Source organism: Lolium rigidum, chromosome 2 (genome assembly GCF_022539505.1).
Source record: "Lolium rigidum isolate FL_2022 chromosome 2, APGP_CSIRO_Lrig_0.1, whole genome shotgun sequence".
Lineage (NCBI taxonomy): Eukaryota > Viridiplantae > Streptophyta > Magnoliopsida > Poales > Poaceae > Lolium > Lolium rigidum.
In genome coordinates this window covers 76,968,630-76,984,785 of record NC_061509.1, presented here as the reverse complement: position 1 = coordinate 76,984,785, position 16,156 = coordinate 76,968,630, and the positions used below count along the sequence as shown (strand labels likewise).

The 16,156-nt window shown below is 45.4% G+C and overlaps 1 protein-coding gene across 1 annotated transcript; it reads left to right on the top strand.

The window, feature by feature from the left end:
• Positions 1-6,522: 6,522 nt before the first annotated feature.
• On the top strand, positions 6,523-9,604 carry LOC124691975 (SPX domain-containing protein 1-like). Its single transcript, XM_047225278.1, has 3 exons — positions 6,523-6,943; positions 7,047-7,179; positions 8,598-9,604. Exons 1-3 carry the CDS (start codon positions 6,665-6,667, stop codon positions 9,014-9,016), a joined length of 831 nt encoding a protein of 276 aa, XP_047081234.1. The 5' UTR covers positions 6,523-6,664; the 3' UTR covers positions 9,017-9,604.
• Positions 9,605-16,156: the final 6,552 nt, after the last annotated feature.

The following is a 16,156-nucleotide window of genomic DNA, read 5'->3' as shown; positions in this document are numbered from 1 at the left end:
TCTCTCCGCCTCGAAAACCCTATCACCATAAGCCACGATACGAGAAAAGTTCCAGAGCCGCCGCCATCGCGAAGCCAAGATTCGGGGGACGAAGTCTCCGTTCCGGCACGCCGCCGGGACGGGGAATTGCCCCCGGAAGGCATCTCCATCAACACCACTGCCATCTTCATCGACGCTGCTGTCTCCTATGATGAGGAGGGAGTAGTTCTCCCCCGAGGCTGAGGGCTCTACCGGTAGCTATGTGGTTCATCTCTCTTTCCCATGGTGTGATCTTTATATGATCATGAGCTTTGTATCACTATTAATCTATGTGCTACTCTAGTGATGTTATTAAAGTAGTCTATTCCTCCTCCATGATGTAATGTTGACAGTGTGTGCATCATGTAGTACTTGGCGTAGGTTATGATTGTAATCTCTTGTAGATTATGAAGTTAACTATTACTATGATAGTATTGATGCGATCTATTCCCCCTTTCATAGCTATTGTTGACCAGTGTGTATGCTATGTTAGTACTCGGTCTAAATTGCAATGGTCTATTATGCACTCTAGAGGTTACTTTAATATGAACTCCGAATGTTGTGGAGCTTGTTTACTCCGGCTTGAGGGAGCTCTTGTAGCCCTACACAATGAATGGTTTTTGTTATCCAACAAGAGAGTGTGAGAAAGTAGCACAAGTGAAGAGAAGTTATTTATTTATGTGATCATTGTTGAGAGTGTCCACTAGTGAAAGTATGATCCCTAGGCCTTGTTTCTAAGCATTGAAACCCCGTTTCCAACAAGTTCTGCTACATGTTTGCTTGCTGCCATTTTTATTTCAGATTGCAATTACTACTCATATTCATCCATATTACTTGTATTTCACTATCTCTTCGCCGAACTAGTGCACCTATACATCTGACAAGTGTATTAGGTGTGTTGGGGACACAAGAGACTTCTTGTATCGTAATTGCAGGGTTGCTTGAGAGGGATATCTTTGACCTCTACCTCCCTGAGTTCGATAAACCTTGGGTGATTCACTTAAGGGAAACTTGCTGCTGTTCTACAAACCTCTGCTCTTGGAGGCCCAACACTGTCTACAGGAATAGAAGCGTGCGTAGACATCAGGCAGCAAGGCGCCAGCGCCGACACAGAAGAAGGCGGCGCCAAAGAAGGCTACGAAGAAGCCAGCCGCAACCAAGATGGTGTCGTTGACTGCCTTGACGGCAACGATGGCGAAGGCGCCGCCAAAGTCGGTTGATGCGCGCAAGGTGGTCGACGAAACTCCCGCCGTTGATGTCACAGCGGAGAATGCCACTATGATGATGAACCCGGCCGACATGAATTAGGCTAGCCTTGAGTGGTGGAAGCTTACGGAGACGCAGATCTTGGCGAAGGAGGGAAGCTGCACGCGCTGCATGGATGCCGCGATGAATGCCGGAGGTGAAGACGGCGAGTGGTGGTGGCCATGTCGAAGCGCCCACAACCTATGGTGATGCGTGATCACTTCCCTCCTTGATGATGTGATGTTCGATCTTCTTTTGGTGTCGTGTTTCATGTATGATTAAGCACTTTGAACAATCTATTTTACATGATTTTGTTGCTGCATTGAGAATTAGCGGATGATTTGCATAAACCCTTTGTTTCTGGTTTTTGATTGCAGGCCGAAAAACGTGTTTAGGGTGATTTGGATACGCCGATTTGGGTTGTGCTAGAGATGCCCTGAGCTGAGCTATTGCTAGATGCTGCTGCTTGCCTTGTTCGTCCGCGCGTCTTGTTGTTGTACGTATAGAGAAGTTAAAAGTGATTGATGGATTTGACAGAAGAAGACGTCGAATTGCAGAACTTGTGTGCACACGTGGTATAGATTCATGCCTATTCATCGTAATATGTGTGATGAATACCTTATATATATCTAAAATGGCTCATGTAATAATTTCACTGGTGCACAAGATCTGCTAGCAGGGCCGGTCCTTAGATTCGGAGCCCTAGGGTGAAACGACACACACAGGACCCCTTTTCATAGTGGCTAAGCTTTTTTAGGGTAGGGTCCATTGCCCCCGTACTCTGAAAATTCCTTAAAGATATTTATTTATGTTAAATTTATATATCTTACTTAAAGTTTAAGCATGATTAGTTTTCTAGGCCCCTTAACAATCTCACTCAAACTTCACCACTTAGTCACACACAAATAAACTAAAAAAAATTATTATTCAGCAAGATAAATATTAGGATAATGCAATAACAAACTAAATATTATTTACATTTGAAAGATCCATCGTCTTAAGAATATTGTTGAAGATGTTTGAAACTATTTATTTCTATTGATCACGTGAGCTATATACCATGATTATTATTTCTACCAATAGCTACTTGTGTACATGTGTATTGTTTGCGAGAAATAGAAATAATCAGAGAAAAAATTATGAGGATCCGTGTTATTCTGCATATTAGAGAAGGAGTCGGAGTATAGACACGTTAAGCTACAACTTCAACCTTCTATATTTTCTAGAATTATTCCAAACTCTACGTCCTAAAGACTACAAATATAAATGTAGTAAGTGTACAAACAAATCTTAGAATAAGGCCCTAACTGTTGAGGGCCCGGGGCGAGCGCTCCTCTGCCCTGCCCTATGGGCCAGCCCTGGATGTAGGGATTGCCTCCGTAACCGTCTTTGCAGGTGCACGTATAGCCTCCTCACCGTCTGTGCGTTGGCTGTAGTTGCTCTTGCAGAGGCTGCTAGGATGTGCCGCAGTCTGGCCAACAACCTCCCACGGCAGCCAAACGAGAACTGACATTGTTTCCTTTGAAGGTGGCCTGCCGCCTGTGTGTGGCAGATCGTGGGAGACGGAGCTGTTATCGAACCACTGATAGTCCGCTACAAACACGCGCACAGGGAGGTCTGTGCTACGATTCCGACTCCGCCCGCCCAACAACGTGAGTTGCACGTCGTAGGCGGATGACGTTCCGCTTCCGGTGTTGCTGCTGCCGTCGTAGCCTGGCGTGACGATGTTCGCCTGGCAACAACTCGTGCTGCTGCCGGAGCATCGGTCGATGACGCTGCCATTTTCATAGTCATCAGCTTCTGCGTCCTCACCAGGGCCGGTTCATAGATTTCGGGGGCTCTAGGACGAAACGACACAAAGGACCCCTTTTCATAGTGGCTAAGCTTTTCTAGGGTAGGGGGCCATTGCCCCCGTACTATGAAAATTCCTTAAAGATATTCATTTATGTTAAATTTATATATCTTATTTAAAGTTTAAGCGTGATTAGTTTTCTAGGCCCCTTTACAATCTCACTCAAACTTCACCACTTGGTCACACATAAATAAACTATAAAAATTATTATTCAGCAAGATAAATATTAGGGTAATGCAATAACAAACTAAATATTATTTACATTTGAAAGATCCATCGTCTTAAGAATATTGTTGAAGATGTTTGAAACTATTTATTTCTATTGATCACGCGAGCTATATATACCATGATTATTATTTCTACCAATAGCTACTTGTGTACATGTGTATTGTTTGCGAGAAATAGAAATAATCAGAGAAAAAATTATGAGGATCCGTGTTATTCTGCACATTAGAGAAGGAGTCGGAGTATAGACACGTTAAACTACAACTTCTACCTTCTATATTTTCTATAATTATTCCAAACTCTACTGCCTAAAGACTACAAATATAAATGTAGTAAGTGTACAAATAAATCTTAGACTAAGGCCCTAACTGTTGAGGGCCTGGGGCGAGCGCCCCTCTTCCCTGCCCTATGGGCCAGCCCTGTCTGCTAGTGCAAATGAATTGCGGTGGAAGTAATCACAAAGCTATATCTTGTATTTTGAATAAATTTATATTTGATGAATTATATTATATTATTAGAAAGCTATATATTTAATTTGAATAAATAAATATTGGTTGACCTATTTATTATTTACACATAAAACGAAAATACATGTCATCTGAGCTTAGAGGGTATTTCAGACATTCATCAAATTACAACTAGACAGCCAGCTAATTTGCTAAAGAGTAAATCTCGGAACAACTGGTTTTCCTGGTTTTCCTAACAGAAGCTTTTCCTACACAGCTCCACGGCCAGCCACAGGCCACAACTAGCCCAAACAAAAGGCGTGTAATGTAGAGCATGTAATTGCAACGAGTCGTCTTTGGTGGATGAAAAGCATCTAAGCCTGAATCATAACTATGAGGGCATCCGTGTGAACGAAAAGCTTCATCGAGGAGTCCTAATTAAGTCAATTCTACATAAGTAACAACGAAATCGAGCTAAGGAGCTAACGGTGTGGGCGGGAGGGGGAGATTTCATAGATGCTTACAACCTTGGTTGAAGATGACGACATGCTACCGAAGCTGAAGACGACGACGAACAGAGCATGGTGGAGACGATAAGGGCAAGCTAGTGTCACAGATCTGTGAACCCTATCGATGCCAGTGCGAGAGACAAAAGGTGATGGAACCGGCACTAGAGATCTACGAAGTCAGAGCAGCCAGATCTAAATCGACACCACGTGAGAGAAAAAAAAAGTGAGGATAAATTTGTTCTCTACTAATGATGAGCGACTATGTGGCAGTGAGGCTACATTTCACGCTAAACCGTGGAACTAAATTTTTTTTTACCTCCCACCAGCATCAAGCTTGCTCCCCCGTATATGCTTTTTCTCATTCAAACGCGTCTAGCGAGTCTGTCTCGAGAATGCTTTAAAGTCTGTTCAAGTCAAGAACGCAGGATCCGGTTAGCAGTCAAGCTAGGCTTTTTCTTTTTCAGAATCCGTTGAGCCAAGAAACAAGAAAGCGAGCAATCCGAAATTCCTTGGCTTGTCTATTGTGTTCGGTACTTTTTCTCTTGCACAAGAGAGAGAGTTCGGTACAATCGAGAGGCGGCGCTCCCGCGAATCGACGAAAGGCTTCTGCGGATCTTTCGGTCGCGGTGGTATATCCGCTCGGATATCCGTCGCCCCGGACGGAATTATGCTCCGAATCTTCCTCGCCGGCGTGGCCCGTGGATTAGATGAACTCGTGGCGCCGCAACTTGCTCGATTAGTTATACTCGGCGACTTGCTTCTACAGTACAGTATACTACTTCTATATTGTCATGAACACTGTCAAGAAAAAAAATACAGTACTATATTGTCATGAAGACGTATCCGTTTCGTCGTCTCTATCTTTATCGCTAACGATGATGCACGGAAAAGAGAAGGTCCGCTTAGACTCGCTGGACAAATATGGGTAAAAAATTCGTGGACCATCGAGAATTCAGCCATTCCGTGGTGCCACTTGAGTTGAATGGCCGGCAATCTCACCAATACATTTAATTGGATGTTTTCAAATCAGGCTTTAATTTGAACATAACTCTCGCAATATATTCTCTCAGTTTTGCAAATTCAACAATCGTTGCGCACTAGTTAGGCTATTTGACACAGGACAAGTATTCTCAAAATATTTTAGTTGTAAGTGATATTTTAGTTGTTTGTGGTTATCTAGTTATGTTTTTTTAATCACATAAGAAATATTACACTATTGCTCAAAGATCCATCCTAACAAAATGTAATACCTGAGATATATTTTGGAACATAAAGAGTATCTTGTAACATAAACTAGTGCCCAACATCACGTTCTAAAAGACGATAAGAATACAAAACCGCACTGCATGATAATTGACTGACTACAATAGAAACAACCAATGACCGGACCATTAGACCTGCCTAGGTTAGCTGGAAAATCAAATGGGTAGGAGCACTCACCACCAAGAGCGAAGCTATGTTGGGGCAACCCATGCCGTGGCCCGCTCAGCCTAGCTGGAGAATAATTTTTTCGCCCTATGGATTGGTGAAGCCCGGCCCGGTAACAACCTAATCCTTTCGTTCCGCCCAATCTTTCTCTTGTAGCTCTATCGTTGTTCACCATCAATTTAGAACCGAAGAATGGCAATGCTACCTGTTCTATATCATGATCTAGATTCTCTTGGATTTTGCATTTCTTTTGCATAGTGGATCTTAAAGTTTGATAATTAAATGATTGGTTCGATTCTTGTCCCAAAAGAAGACTTATTTTATCTGGACTATGTATTTCGGCCCACTTCGGTTTTCTACTCTTCCCGCGCCTTTGACATTCAAAGATGTGTCTCGAATACAGATGTTAGAAAAACCTCGTGCCATCCTTTGTAAAGCAAGGCAAGCAACAACACTTGGCTCAAATCACTTCCTGACCACAAAGAGGTACCATGTGTTTGGTGTTCCCATTCGTTTGTTACTTATTCGGTTCTATCTCTGGAGAATATTTCTTGTTCGGCTAAAGAAAGATCCAAGGAGCAACAAGTGTTTCCACGGAAGTTGTCGATGTGTAGAAATCCGGCTTTCTCATCATCAGTGTGCAAAGAAAAAGATTTATAATGCTCGGAATGAACTGACTCCATGAACGCAAAAAGAAGCGAGATCTAAGAAACACCTCCAATTTCATGGGAGGACACCCTTTGGGTACCCCTACTGTTTCCCACCCTCCCTATAACCTCCAACCGAATGAGATAGCGCGCCATCGCCATTCCCCACGAAGAGTCCCCGAATATTCCCTCTTCCGCTTCCCCCTCCCCTTCTTCTTCTCCTCCTCATCCCGCCGCGAAATTCTCGAGCGATTCGATCCAATTGTCCTTCCTGATTATCCTCACGGGTTCGCGATGAAGTTCGGCAAGAGCCTGAGCAACCAGATCGAGGAGACGCTGCCGGAGTGGCGCGACAAGTTCCTGTCCTACAAGGACCTCAAGAAGCGGCTCAAGCTCATCGCCAACACCGGCGCCGGCGAGCGGCGGAGCAAGCGCCAGCGCGTCGGGACCGGGGGCTCGCCGCCGCCGATGACGCCGGAGGAGGCCGGGTTCGTCTGCCTCCTCGAGGCCGAGCTCGAGAAGTTCAACGCCTTCTTCATGGGGAAGGAGGAGGACTACGTCATCCGGCAGAAGGTGCTCAACTCGATTCGATACAATTCAATTCGATTCCTGTCTCTTCTTGGTCGCGTGCTTGTATTGATCCGATTTCTGTGCTTCTGGGGGCTGGGGGATGCAGGAGCTTCAGGGACGTGTGTTGAGGGCGGCTGAGACGGGCTCCGCGGAGGAGCTCATGCGCGTGGGGAAGGAGATCGTCGATTTCCACGGCGAGATGGTGCTGCTCGTGAACTACAGCGCTCTCAACTACACCGGTGAGCTTTTCTTCATTTTTGCACATTACACTACTGGAAGTTTGAAGCACCATGAAACATCCAACCCCAATTGGGCTTCTGTCAAAAAAAAAAATTGGGCAAAGTGCCAAAACGGTGGGCTATTTTCAATCCAAGTGTGGTTCCCACTTAAGTTGGTAGGATTCTTTATATATATGTGGTCTTGGACGTGGACTCTTAGAGTTGAAGGATCTCGAGTCTAGTGGGACCATTAGTTGAACGATTCCAAGTCTAGTGAGACCACTAGAGCCACTTGACTTGTAGTTAGATGGTTATAATATATACATATGTGCACGTGCTATCTCCTATTTGTAAATAGTTTCCTTATTTTGTGATGGCTCCCGCTTCTAAAGTAGTTTTGTCTTATAGCACCGCAGCTACTCGGAACCGTGCTTGAACTATTTTTTCGGGGGGATGACGCTGATATTTGGAAGTTTCATCGTGTGGTGCTTTATAGTTTGCATCGAGATATTCTATTGTGCAAAGATATGCTTTTGAGAGTCGATTTAGTTGTCCAAACAAGCACTCAACATTATCTCCTGTTATTCTTCTCAATAGGAATAGTGTACACAATAGGAATACTGGATTTTTGTTAGAACAAGGTCTGTCAATAAAATTGGTTCCTTCTGTTTGATGGGCTTCCTGTAAAGAGGTTATTGTTTGTGGTTACTGCTGATTAAAGTTCTATCCTTTCTAGCATGGAGTTTTGGACAAATTCTGAGAAATTGATGATTTCTGGTCTAGCGTTTAGATGGGTATCTTCTTTGTTGTAAAGTCGGTGGTGCTTTTCTGGCCTCTAGTGACTTATTTACATAATGTAGAGACATTATACTCCATGTGAAGAAATTTAGTAAATGCATGAATTAACATTGTAAACTTTGAAAATTAGTATGTAAGGGCACTAGGTTGAGTTGTACAACATGATCACATCGCCTCTGCAAGCTGCCCTTATTTTTTGTGTTTCAGATGCAATAATAGGTTGTCTGCTTGCTAGTATGACCTTTTTCAGATTCTACATTCTTAAATTCGTCTTGCATTTTTATGTTTCAGAAGAAGTTACTCACCAGTCTCTGCTATTTCCTTTGTGCTGATGCAAGTTGTATGGCATCTGCACTTCTGCAGTTTTTTCCCCTGACTGTTAATATATGATTTTTCATGTAAGGTAGATAAAATACTTTAATCGATAAAGATCTTGCAGTACTCAGTGTGTAAACCCTGGTCATTCCAAGATGTACAGATCTACTCTAATTAGACTACCACTAAAACACAGATGTATTACGTTAGATGAAAATGATTTACCTATTATGATCATTAATCATGTGAAAAGAAAACGCGTTTAAACATTTCATATGAATCAGTAATTACCAACTATGCTTATGCTTTATGCTACTGTTTTGCAGGATTGGTTAAAATTCTCAAGAAATATGACAAGAGGACCGGTGCGCTGATCCGCCTCCCTTTCATCCAAAGGGTACTGCAGCAGCCCTTTTTCACCACTGACCTCCTTCACGAGCTTGTAAAGGAATGCGAGGTGATGTTGGACCAGCTCATACCGGCAAACGGACCTTCTGTACCAAGGGAAGACCTTGAAGGAGAGAGTGACAACGACGAGAGGCCTTCAGAGCCCATCTCTTCTTTGGCCAATAGCGGTGGAGTCCTGGAGCTGGACGAGATCGAGGACATGAGGGGCATGTACATGAGGAGCACGGTGGCCGCGCTCCGGGCGCTGAAAGAGATCCGGAGTGGGAGCTCGACGGTGAGCGTGTTCTCCATGCCTCCTCTGCACGGCAGCAATGGGCAGGAGGAGCAGGAGAGGTGAAACGAGATATTTGGGAACGATTCATCAGGAACAGGAGATTTGCTCTCTCCTCTGTCTCATGTAACTCGGTTATGTTTTAATCTATGGTTGGAGGATGCTGTAAATGAGGTGGAAAGAGGATCAGTATACATCCATAAACAGTGCAGTTTACTTTGTTTGTGTTTATGCGAGTAATATGAACATCGTGTTTTTTTATTCTTGTGTTTATTAGCACATTTTTTGTGTCTGGAGAAAAACTATTTGTACTCCTACACTCGTCTTATACTCGTCATGCTGATGATCATGTTTGTTTAGGGTAAAGCTGGTGCTTTATTACGAACGGGATGATTGGGGCAGATTGCCCGCTACAACTTCAAGGATTGTACATTTCCTCTCCAACTCTGATTAAAAGTCGTTCGACATTGTACGATGGGAGTTCTCCAAGATAGATTATGAAATTGGCTCTCGACCATGTCCCGAAGAGGAACGGAGGAACCTACAATACTGTACAAAATTACTATTTTACACATTAGAGACGCCTGCTGCAATATTAGTGGTCTGGAGTTAGCACTACACACCTGCATGGTTGCAAATTTGCACATACCGACCTTTATTTGTTTTTGGCATCGAGGGTGCAGTACTAGAGATCGTTTTTGGCACCGAGGGTGCAGTACTAGAGATGTTTTTGGCATCAACTTGTTCCCCGTTTAAACGTGATGAGATGAATGTCAAGATAAGTTGTTTCTGTGGGCATTCCTAGCATAAAAAACAAAAAACAAAATCCAACGCTTTAAATCACCAAGATCTAATCTAGGAGAGGTATATAACGATGCAGTAGCATGTAACAATGCAATAAATTTTTTTGCGAGAAGAAGACAGATTCATTGATACTTTGTTCTTACAGAAAAACCCAGGAAACAAAGGAAATTACAACGAAGTCCTCCTGAGCTCCAGCTTCGCCGGCGACCAGAACGAGAGAGAGACGCGCCGCTACCTCTGCTCGTCCAATAATTTGATTTGCGTACGGTTGCAAATCAGGTGCGGAAGCTTAACGGTTGGTGTCGATGTAGACAATCACGAACTGTTCAATCTCGGCAATCCAACTCGATCAATTTCGTTGCTTGTGCGGCGGCTCCGAGGTGATGCACACGTATGTCTCGACGACGCTGGCTCCTTCTTGTTCCAGCAAGTTGGAGTCGAGGTAGAGAGATCACTCCGGCGTCACGACAGTGTGACGACAAACTTGGTGCAAATCCGGCAGGGCTTCGTGCGGACTATATTTTCGGAGTTCACCGGAATTAGGGTTCCGGCGAGATTCTGGCGATCACTGGCGGAGGTTCGAGGACCAACGGAGGTAAACGGCGGAGGACGGAGGAGGACCCCGACGAGGATGGGCGACGACTGACAGCGGCGAGGTGGCCGGCGATGAGCGAAGGCAGCAAGGCGGCGGGTGGCCGGCGGCGGCGCTGGGCGTGGGGAGCTCGGGGTTGCGTGGCTCTTGTGAACTTGTGATGTTGTGGCCAGCCCCGGGGCTCCCGTATAGAAAGGCTCGGACACGAGAGATCGTCTGGATCCTAGTTGGACTCTCGGGCAAACCTTGTCAAACTCATATTGGAACTAAATAAGGAAGTCCCCACGTGAATCGGAATAGGAAAAGGAAAGCTCCTCCCTCCCACTTCCAAAATGGGTGGAGGGAGGACTTTTCCTCTCCCACTCGGCCACGGCGGCCGGCCGGCCCACTTGGCGCATGGGTGGGGCCCACCTGGCCCTATGATAGGTCGTTCCCCCCTTCCGGAACTTTCCGGTTCAACCGAAAAATCCAAAATTTTCTAGAACCATTCTGATACTTCCCATATATGTTCCTATAGGTTTGTCGCTCTTCTGAATTCCATCTGTGATATCCCCGCATCCATTCGGGGCACCGAAAACACTCCACTTGATATCTCTATATCCCTAGCGGCGTCGAACCTTAAGTGTGTGACCCTACGGTTCGTGATTATGCGGACATGGCTATATCTCTAGCCAATGGTTAATAGAGGGATCTGGAGATCCATATTAAACCCCACATATTCAACGATGATCTTATCGACTATACCACTTATGTCATTCATATATAGTTTCCATGCCCTGTGATATCTTAGTTACCCGAGATTTGATCGTTGGTACCTTCATAGCTTGTTCTTACCTCGTTATCGATAAATACTCTTTTCTCGTCATAATAGCGCACCCTCATGCGACCTAGTCATGTGCTTGCAAGCGATTGAGTGTGTATTACCGAGAGGGCCCAGAGATTATCTTTCCGTTACTTGGATGAACAAATTCCACCCTTGATAACATACAACCCAACAAGTATCTTATGGAACACATGCGAGATAGCTTTATAATCACCCAATTACGAAGTGAAGTTTGGAAGCATTCTTCCAATACCCGGGAGTTGTATAATCTCACGGTCAAAGGAATAGTATAGATGACAACGGGAAAGCTTCCCAATTAGAACTATGTAACACGATCAATTGCTACACTTTGGTTAGGTCAAGTCCATCATATTATTCTCCTTAATAATATGACTTTTATAATAAGTGAAACTATGTCCATGGCTATGGAAACCAGTAAATTCCAAGAAAATTCCTATCATTATTAATATTTTTTATGGGTAAAAATATTTTATAAATAAAGGAAACACCATGAAAGTTCAGAGATGGTAAACCTAGAGGGGGTGAATAGGTTTCTACAAATTTTAATTCTTTCTTTGCAATATTAGGCTTTGCGGAATATAAAGGTTAGCCTAATGCAAACTAGGTGAGGCACCCTATATGATGATACAAGTAACTCAAGCACGAAGGCTCTCTCAGGCAGTTATATCACAAGTAAAGAGTTCGGTTAGGGATAACCGATAGCACGCGGAGACGTGGGTTTATTCCCGTGATCCCTTCCTCTGCAAGAAGGTACGTCATGTTTGGAGGGGTGGAGGTCCCACGAAGGATTCCCCAACGCCACAAAGGCTCACCCTATTCTCCGGAGCCTATCCCACGAAGGAATAGCTCACTCACTTGTGGTAGACTTTGAGGCAGCCTCCAAACCTTCACAATCTTGTCAGGAGCAAATCCACAGCCCGGATGCTTCCGGACCTCTTTTGCCCACCTAGGGTTTCCAAGAAACCCTAGAGAGCAAGTATCTTGATGAGTACAATGGGGAACAAGATTTGGCTCGGTGGAACTATAGATCAAGACCTCCTCTATCTTTTCCCCAGAGGGATTCAAGTTTGGGTGGAGGAGGAGGGAGATCTGAGGCTTTTGGTGTTTCTATCAATGGAGTATGAGAGAGAGAGAGAGAGAGAGAGAGAGAGAGAGCTCAAGAACAGTTTGTAATGAAGTGCCTCAGTGTTCTGAGGTAGGTGAAGGGGTATTTATATGGTCACTTGAAATCCAGCCGTTGCAACTTGTCCAGCTCAGCAAACCGTCGAGGAGGCCGATCAACCGGGCCTGGCGTCGGGCCGTTCGGTGCAGGGGCCGGTTAGACCGGGCCACAGACCGGACCATCCGGTCCAAACCGGACCTGGCGCCGGACCGTGACCGGGGCGGATTGGAGACATACAGAACATGGCCCTGGTTGTCACCAGAGCAGGAGCCGGTCCGCGCCGGGGCATCCGGTCCACAGGCCGGTCCGACCGGGCGTGAGGCCGGACCTGGCCGGTCCAAACCGGGCCACACGCCGGGCCAACACCGGGCAAAGGAGAAAACCCCCGTGGATGGTGCCCGGATGGCACCGGTCCAGAGGCCAGTCGGCGTCGGGCCATCCGGTGCCACGGCCTATCTAGCCGGACCTCAGGTCGGCCTGAGGCTGCATAGCCCCCTTCATTTTTGTCGAAGTGGGGGTCACCCTTTACCTTCTTGTTCTATTGATACACCTTTATGCCTATTTGGCTAATACCTAGGAATAATCTCATAGACACGTATTAGACCAATTACTCTAGCATCGGTGTCATTGTTACCAAAATAATGGATAAGGGTAAAATACCCTTACAATCTCCCTCTTTTTGGTATACGATGACAAACCGAGCTAGAGTCACATATAAATATTATGATAAGCTCAAAACTTGATTCCATATAAGATATTAAGACAGCTCCCCCATAATGTGTGCACTTGGAGAGTTTGCGTTTGAATGCAAAGTGCACCATTTATAGAATATGAGAAGCTCCCCCAATATCTTTAGGAAGCAAGCATGGTATGGACAGGTATATATCAAGATAGAAGCATAAAGCATAATCATCCTAACATAGAGATTAAACATACAATAACTTGTCCATACACGAATTATTCAAGGCAGCAAATGGTTCCGGAAATGAAAGCAAGCAAATAGCACAAGCCAAGTAAGAAGCAAATAAAGTACCAAGAATGGCTTGTGCACCACCCAAGGGAACCCCGTGATCCTAGACTCTACTCTCTTCTACCCCTTTGGCATCAAAACACCAAAAAGGCGAAGAAAAAAGTAGGGATGCTAGCGCTCCCGTCAATAGAACTGTGTCTCAGAGGGTGGAGAGCCGTCATCATCATCTCCTTCATACTCTTCATATTCTTCTTCATCATCATCATCATCATCATCGCCATTTCCATCAGTCTCAGGAGCATGAGCAGATCTAGTCGTAGGAGGAGGAGCACCACCATGCGCAAATAGAGAGAGATCAAAGTTCTGGAGCATCTCATCATCAATGGGAGGCATCTCCCAAGTTGGTGCAACCACAGGCTCCATCTCAGGTCCAGGTGGAGGAACATGATGGTTTCTTGCAGCCATGAACTCATTTTGGCGCCTCCTTGTCTCTTGGTTCAAGGCAAGGCTTTGATGAGCCACATCATTGGTATTCCTGCACATCTGCCATAGGCTAGCCAAGAAGCGAGAGGCACCCTGCTTGGGGTGCATAGAATAGCTGGAGCTAGCTGCAGGGTCATGCCTTTCCTTGGACCGGCGCTCAGAAGGCATCATAGATGGGACTTCCGGTTTATTTCCCTGTTGAGGAATCTTGAAAGGTTCCATCCTGATTAGTTGATCGTTCTTGTTGTTGGGAGCTGGCACAACTGTGTTGATGAGCTGCTGAACATACTGAGCATAGTTTGGAGTCATACGGTTGCGAACATAGCGCCTCAGCTCACAGTAGAGAAAGTCACAGCCATCAATCGTCCTAATGTTCTCAGGACGGTAGTAGTGCATGAGATTAAGATGGTAGGCTCGGCATTCACTTGTATCTCCTGACTTGTTGATGAGACTCTCACGGAATAGCTTGGCAAGCACCAAATAAGAGTAGTACATCCCGGAGATGGTTGGAGGGCCAGCTGTAGGCTCCGGAGGATAGCAGAAAGCAATGTCCCCATGAGTGAATTGGTCCAGAGAGTGAATCGGAAAACCATGAGCATGGCCACTACCAAATCCCATGGCTTCACAAAAGTCAAGGTAGTTGCAAGTGTACTTCTCCTTTCCAGTCATCCAAGTCATAGTGCGATCAGCATCATCATGAAAGAACATAGTACGGTGGAATTGACGGACAAGGATTGGGCAATACAACCCAACTCCTTTTGTGTTGCCAGGCTTCAAGCACACAAGATTAAGCAGCCCCATCTTTTGCAAGGTATCAACCACAAAGCGGTACCTAGTGGCTTGGAGCATGGTAAGTTCTTCCTTGTTGATGGCATTGGGCTGCATAATGACACAATTCTTCATACAACCTGCAGAGTTGTAGAACAATCCCATATACTCACTTGAGTGTTGGTCCAGAATTCCCTATCTCCACCAAGGTAAGTTCTTTCCTCGAACTGATAGGGATTATTCTCTCTAAGCCTTCTCCAATCAGCAAGATGTATTGTACCAACATTGTATGTTGGCACTTTCTCAACAAGATCATCATCTGGAACTGCGTGTTTGCCTTTCCTTTTCTTGCCTGTTGTCTTGGTCCTACCTCCTGCAGAACCACCTGGTTCACTGCTCTGAGCTGCTCTGCTAGGCAAACGAGTGCTGGTTCGGCACCCGGGGGCCTCTCATTCCTGCCCCTCTTGGCAACAACACCACGTGTGTCATCACCAGAATCTCCTGTGAATGAGCAAGTAGAGCGAGAATAACAGTGGGATAAGTGTACATATCATCAGAAATAAGGAAGCCAAAGAGTATAACATATGCACAAGTGTTTTGACAAAGTTGCACGAAAAACTGGGCGAGCCGGCGCATCGGACGGTACAACCGGGCGTGAGACCGGACTGGCCGATCTGTCATCCGGTAGAACGGGCGACACGCCGGTCTGGTCGGTGTGAGGGCCGGTTGACCGGGCCATAGGCCGGGTACTGTCGAAATATTAGGTGTTGCCCAGATTTTCAATCACAAAATCATGCAAAAGCTCATATACTTGTATATATATTACAACAATGTAGAGTGAAACATGTGCGTAGTGGTGAGTGACACTCTAATGACATGAGGACTGAGACAAACCCTAACCCTAACCCTAGTTTCTCAAATCCCTCAACAAATGTGCAATGTATGAGGGAATCAAGATGTAGGAATGAGAGGAGGGGAATTACCCGAAGACATTGCTCTTCCTTTCCCAAGGGAGCAAGAAAAACACCAAGAAGAGACCTGAGGGGAAAATCCCAAGAACTCCAAATAGGGCTTGAGAGGGACCAAATCCCTTGGTAAAGATCTTCCAAGGTGCCCGATCTATGGTGGAGTGGAGTTTGAGGAGGTTCTAGTGGTGGAAAAGCCCTAGGGAGTGGTGGAGATGAAGGGGGCAGCGCCAATGGAGGTTGTGGGAGAAAGGGGGAAGTGAGGAAGATGATCCCCAAAGGGTAACCCCCAACCCACTTATGCAGGCGTCGACCGGCGCAACACCCGGCTGACCGGGCTGGGGACCGAGCGGGCCGGTGCTAGGGCCGGTTCAACCGGACCAGGGACCGGACAGCTGGTTTTTGCCTCTTTTTGCCCTATTATTTGTGCAATTGTGTGTGTATGATCAAAAGATGACATGTACATATAGATAGATAGATGTATGATAAGAGGAGCACATACATGGGGCAGGAAACACAAGATTTTCTAGGCATACCCATTGGAGTGAAATCCAAACAAGATGTAAAATAGCAACAATGGGCATGATCCTAAATATATCAAGAATCATAATTCATTTT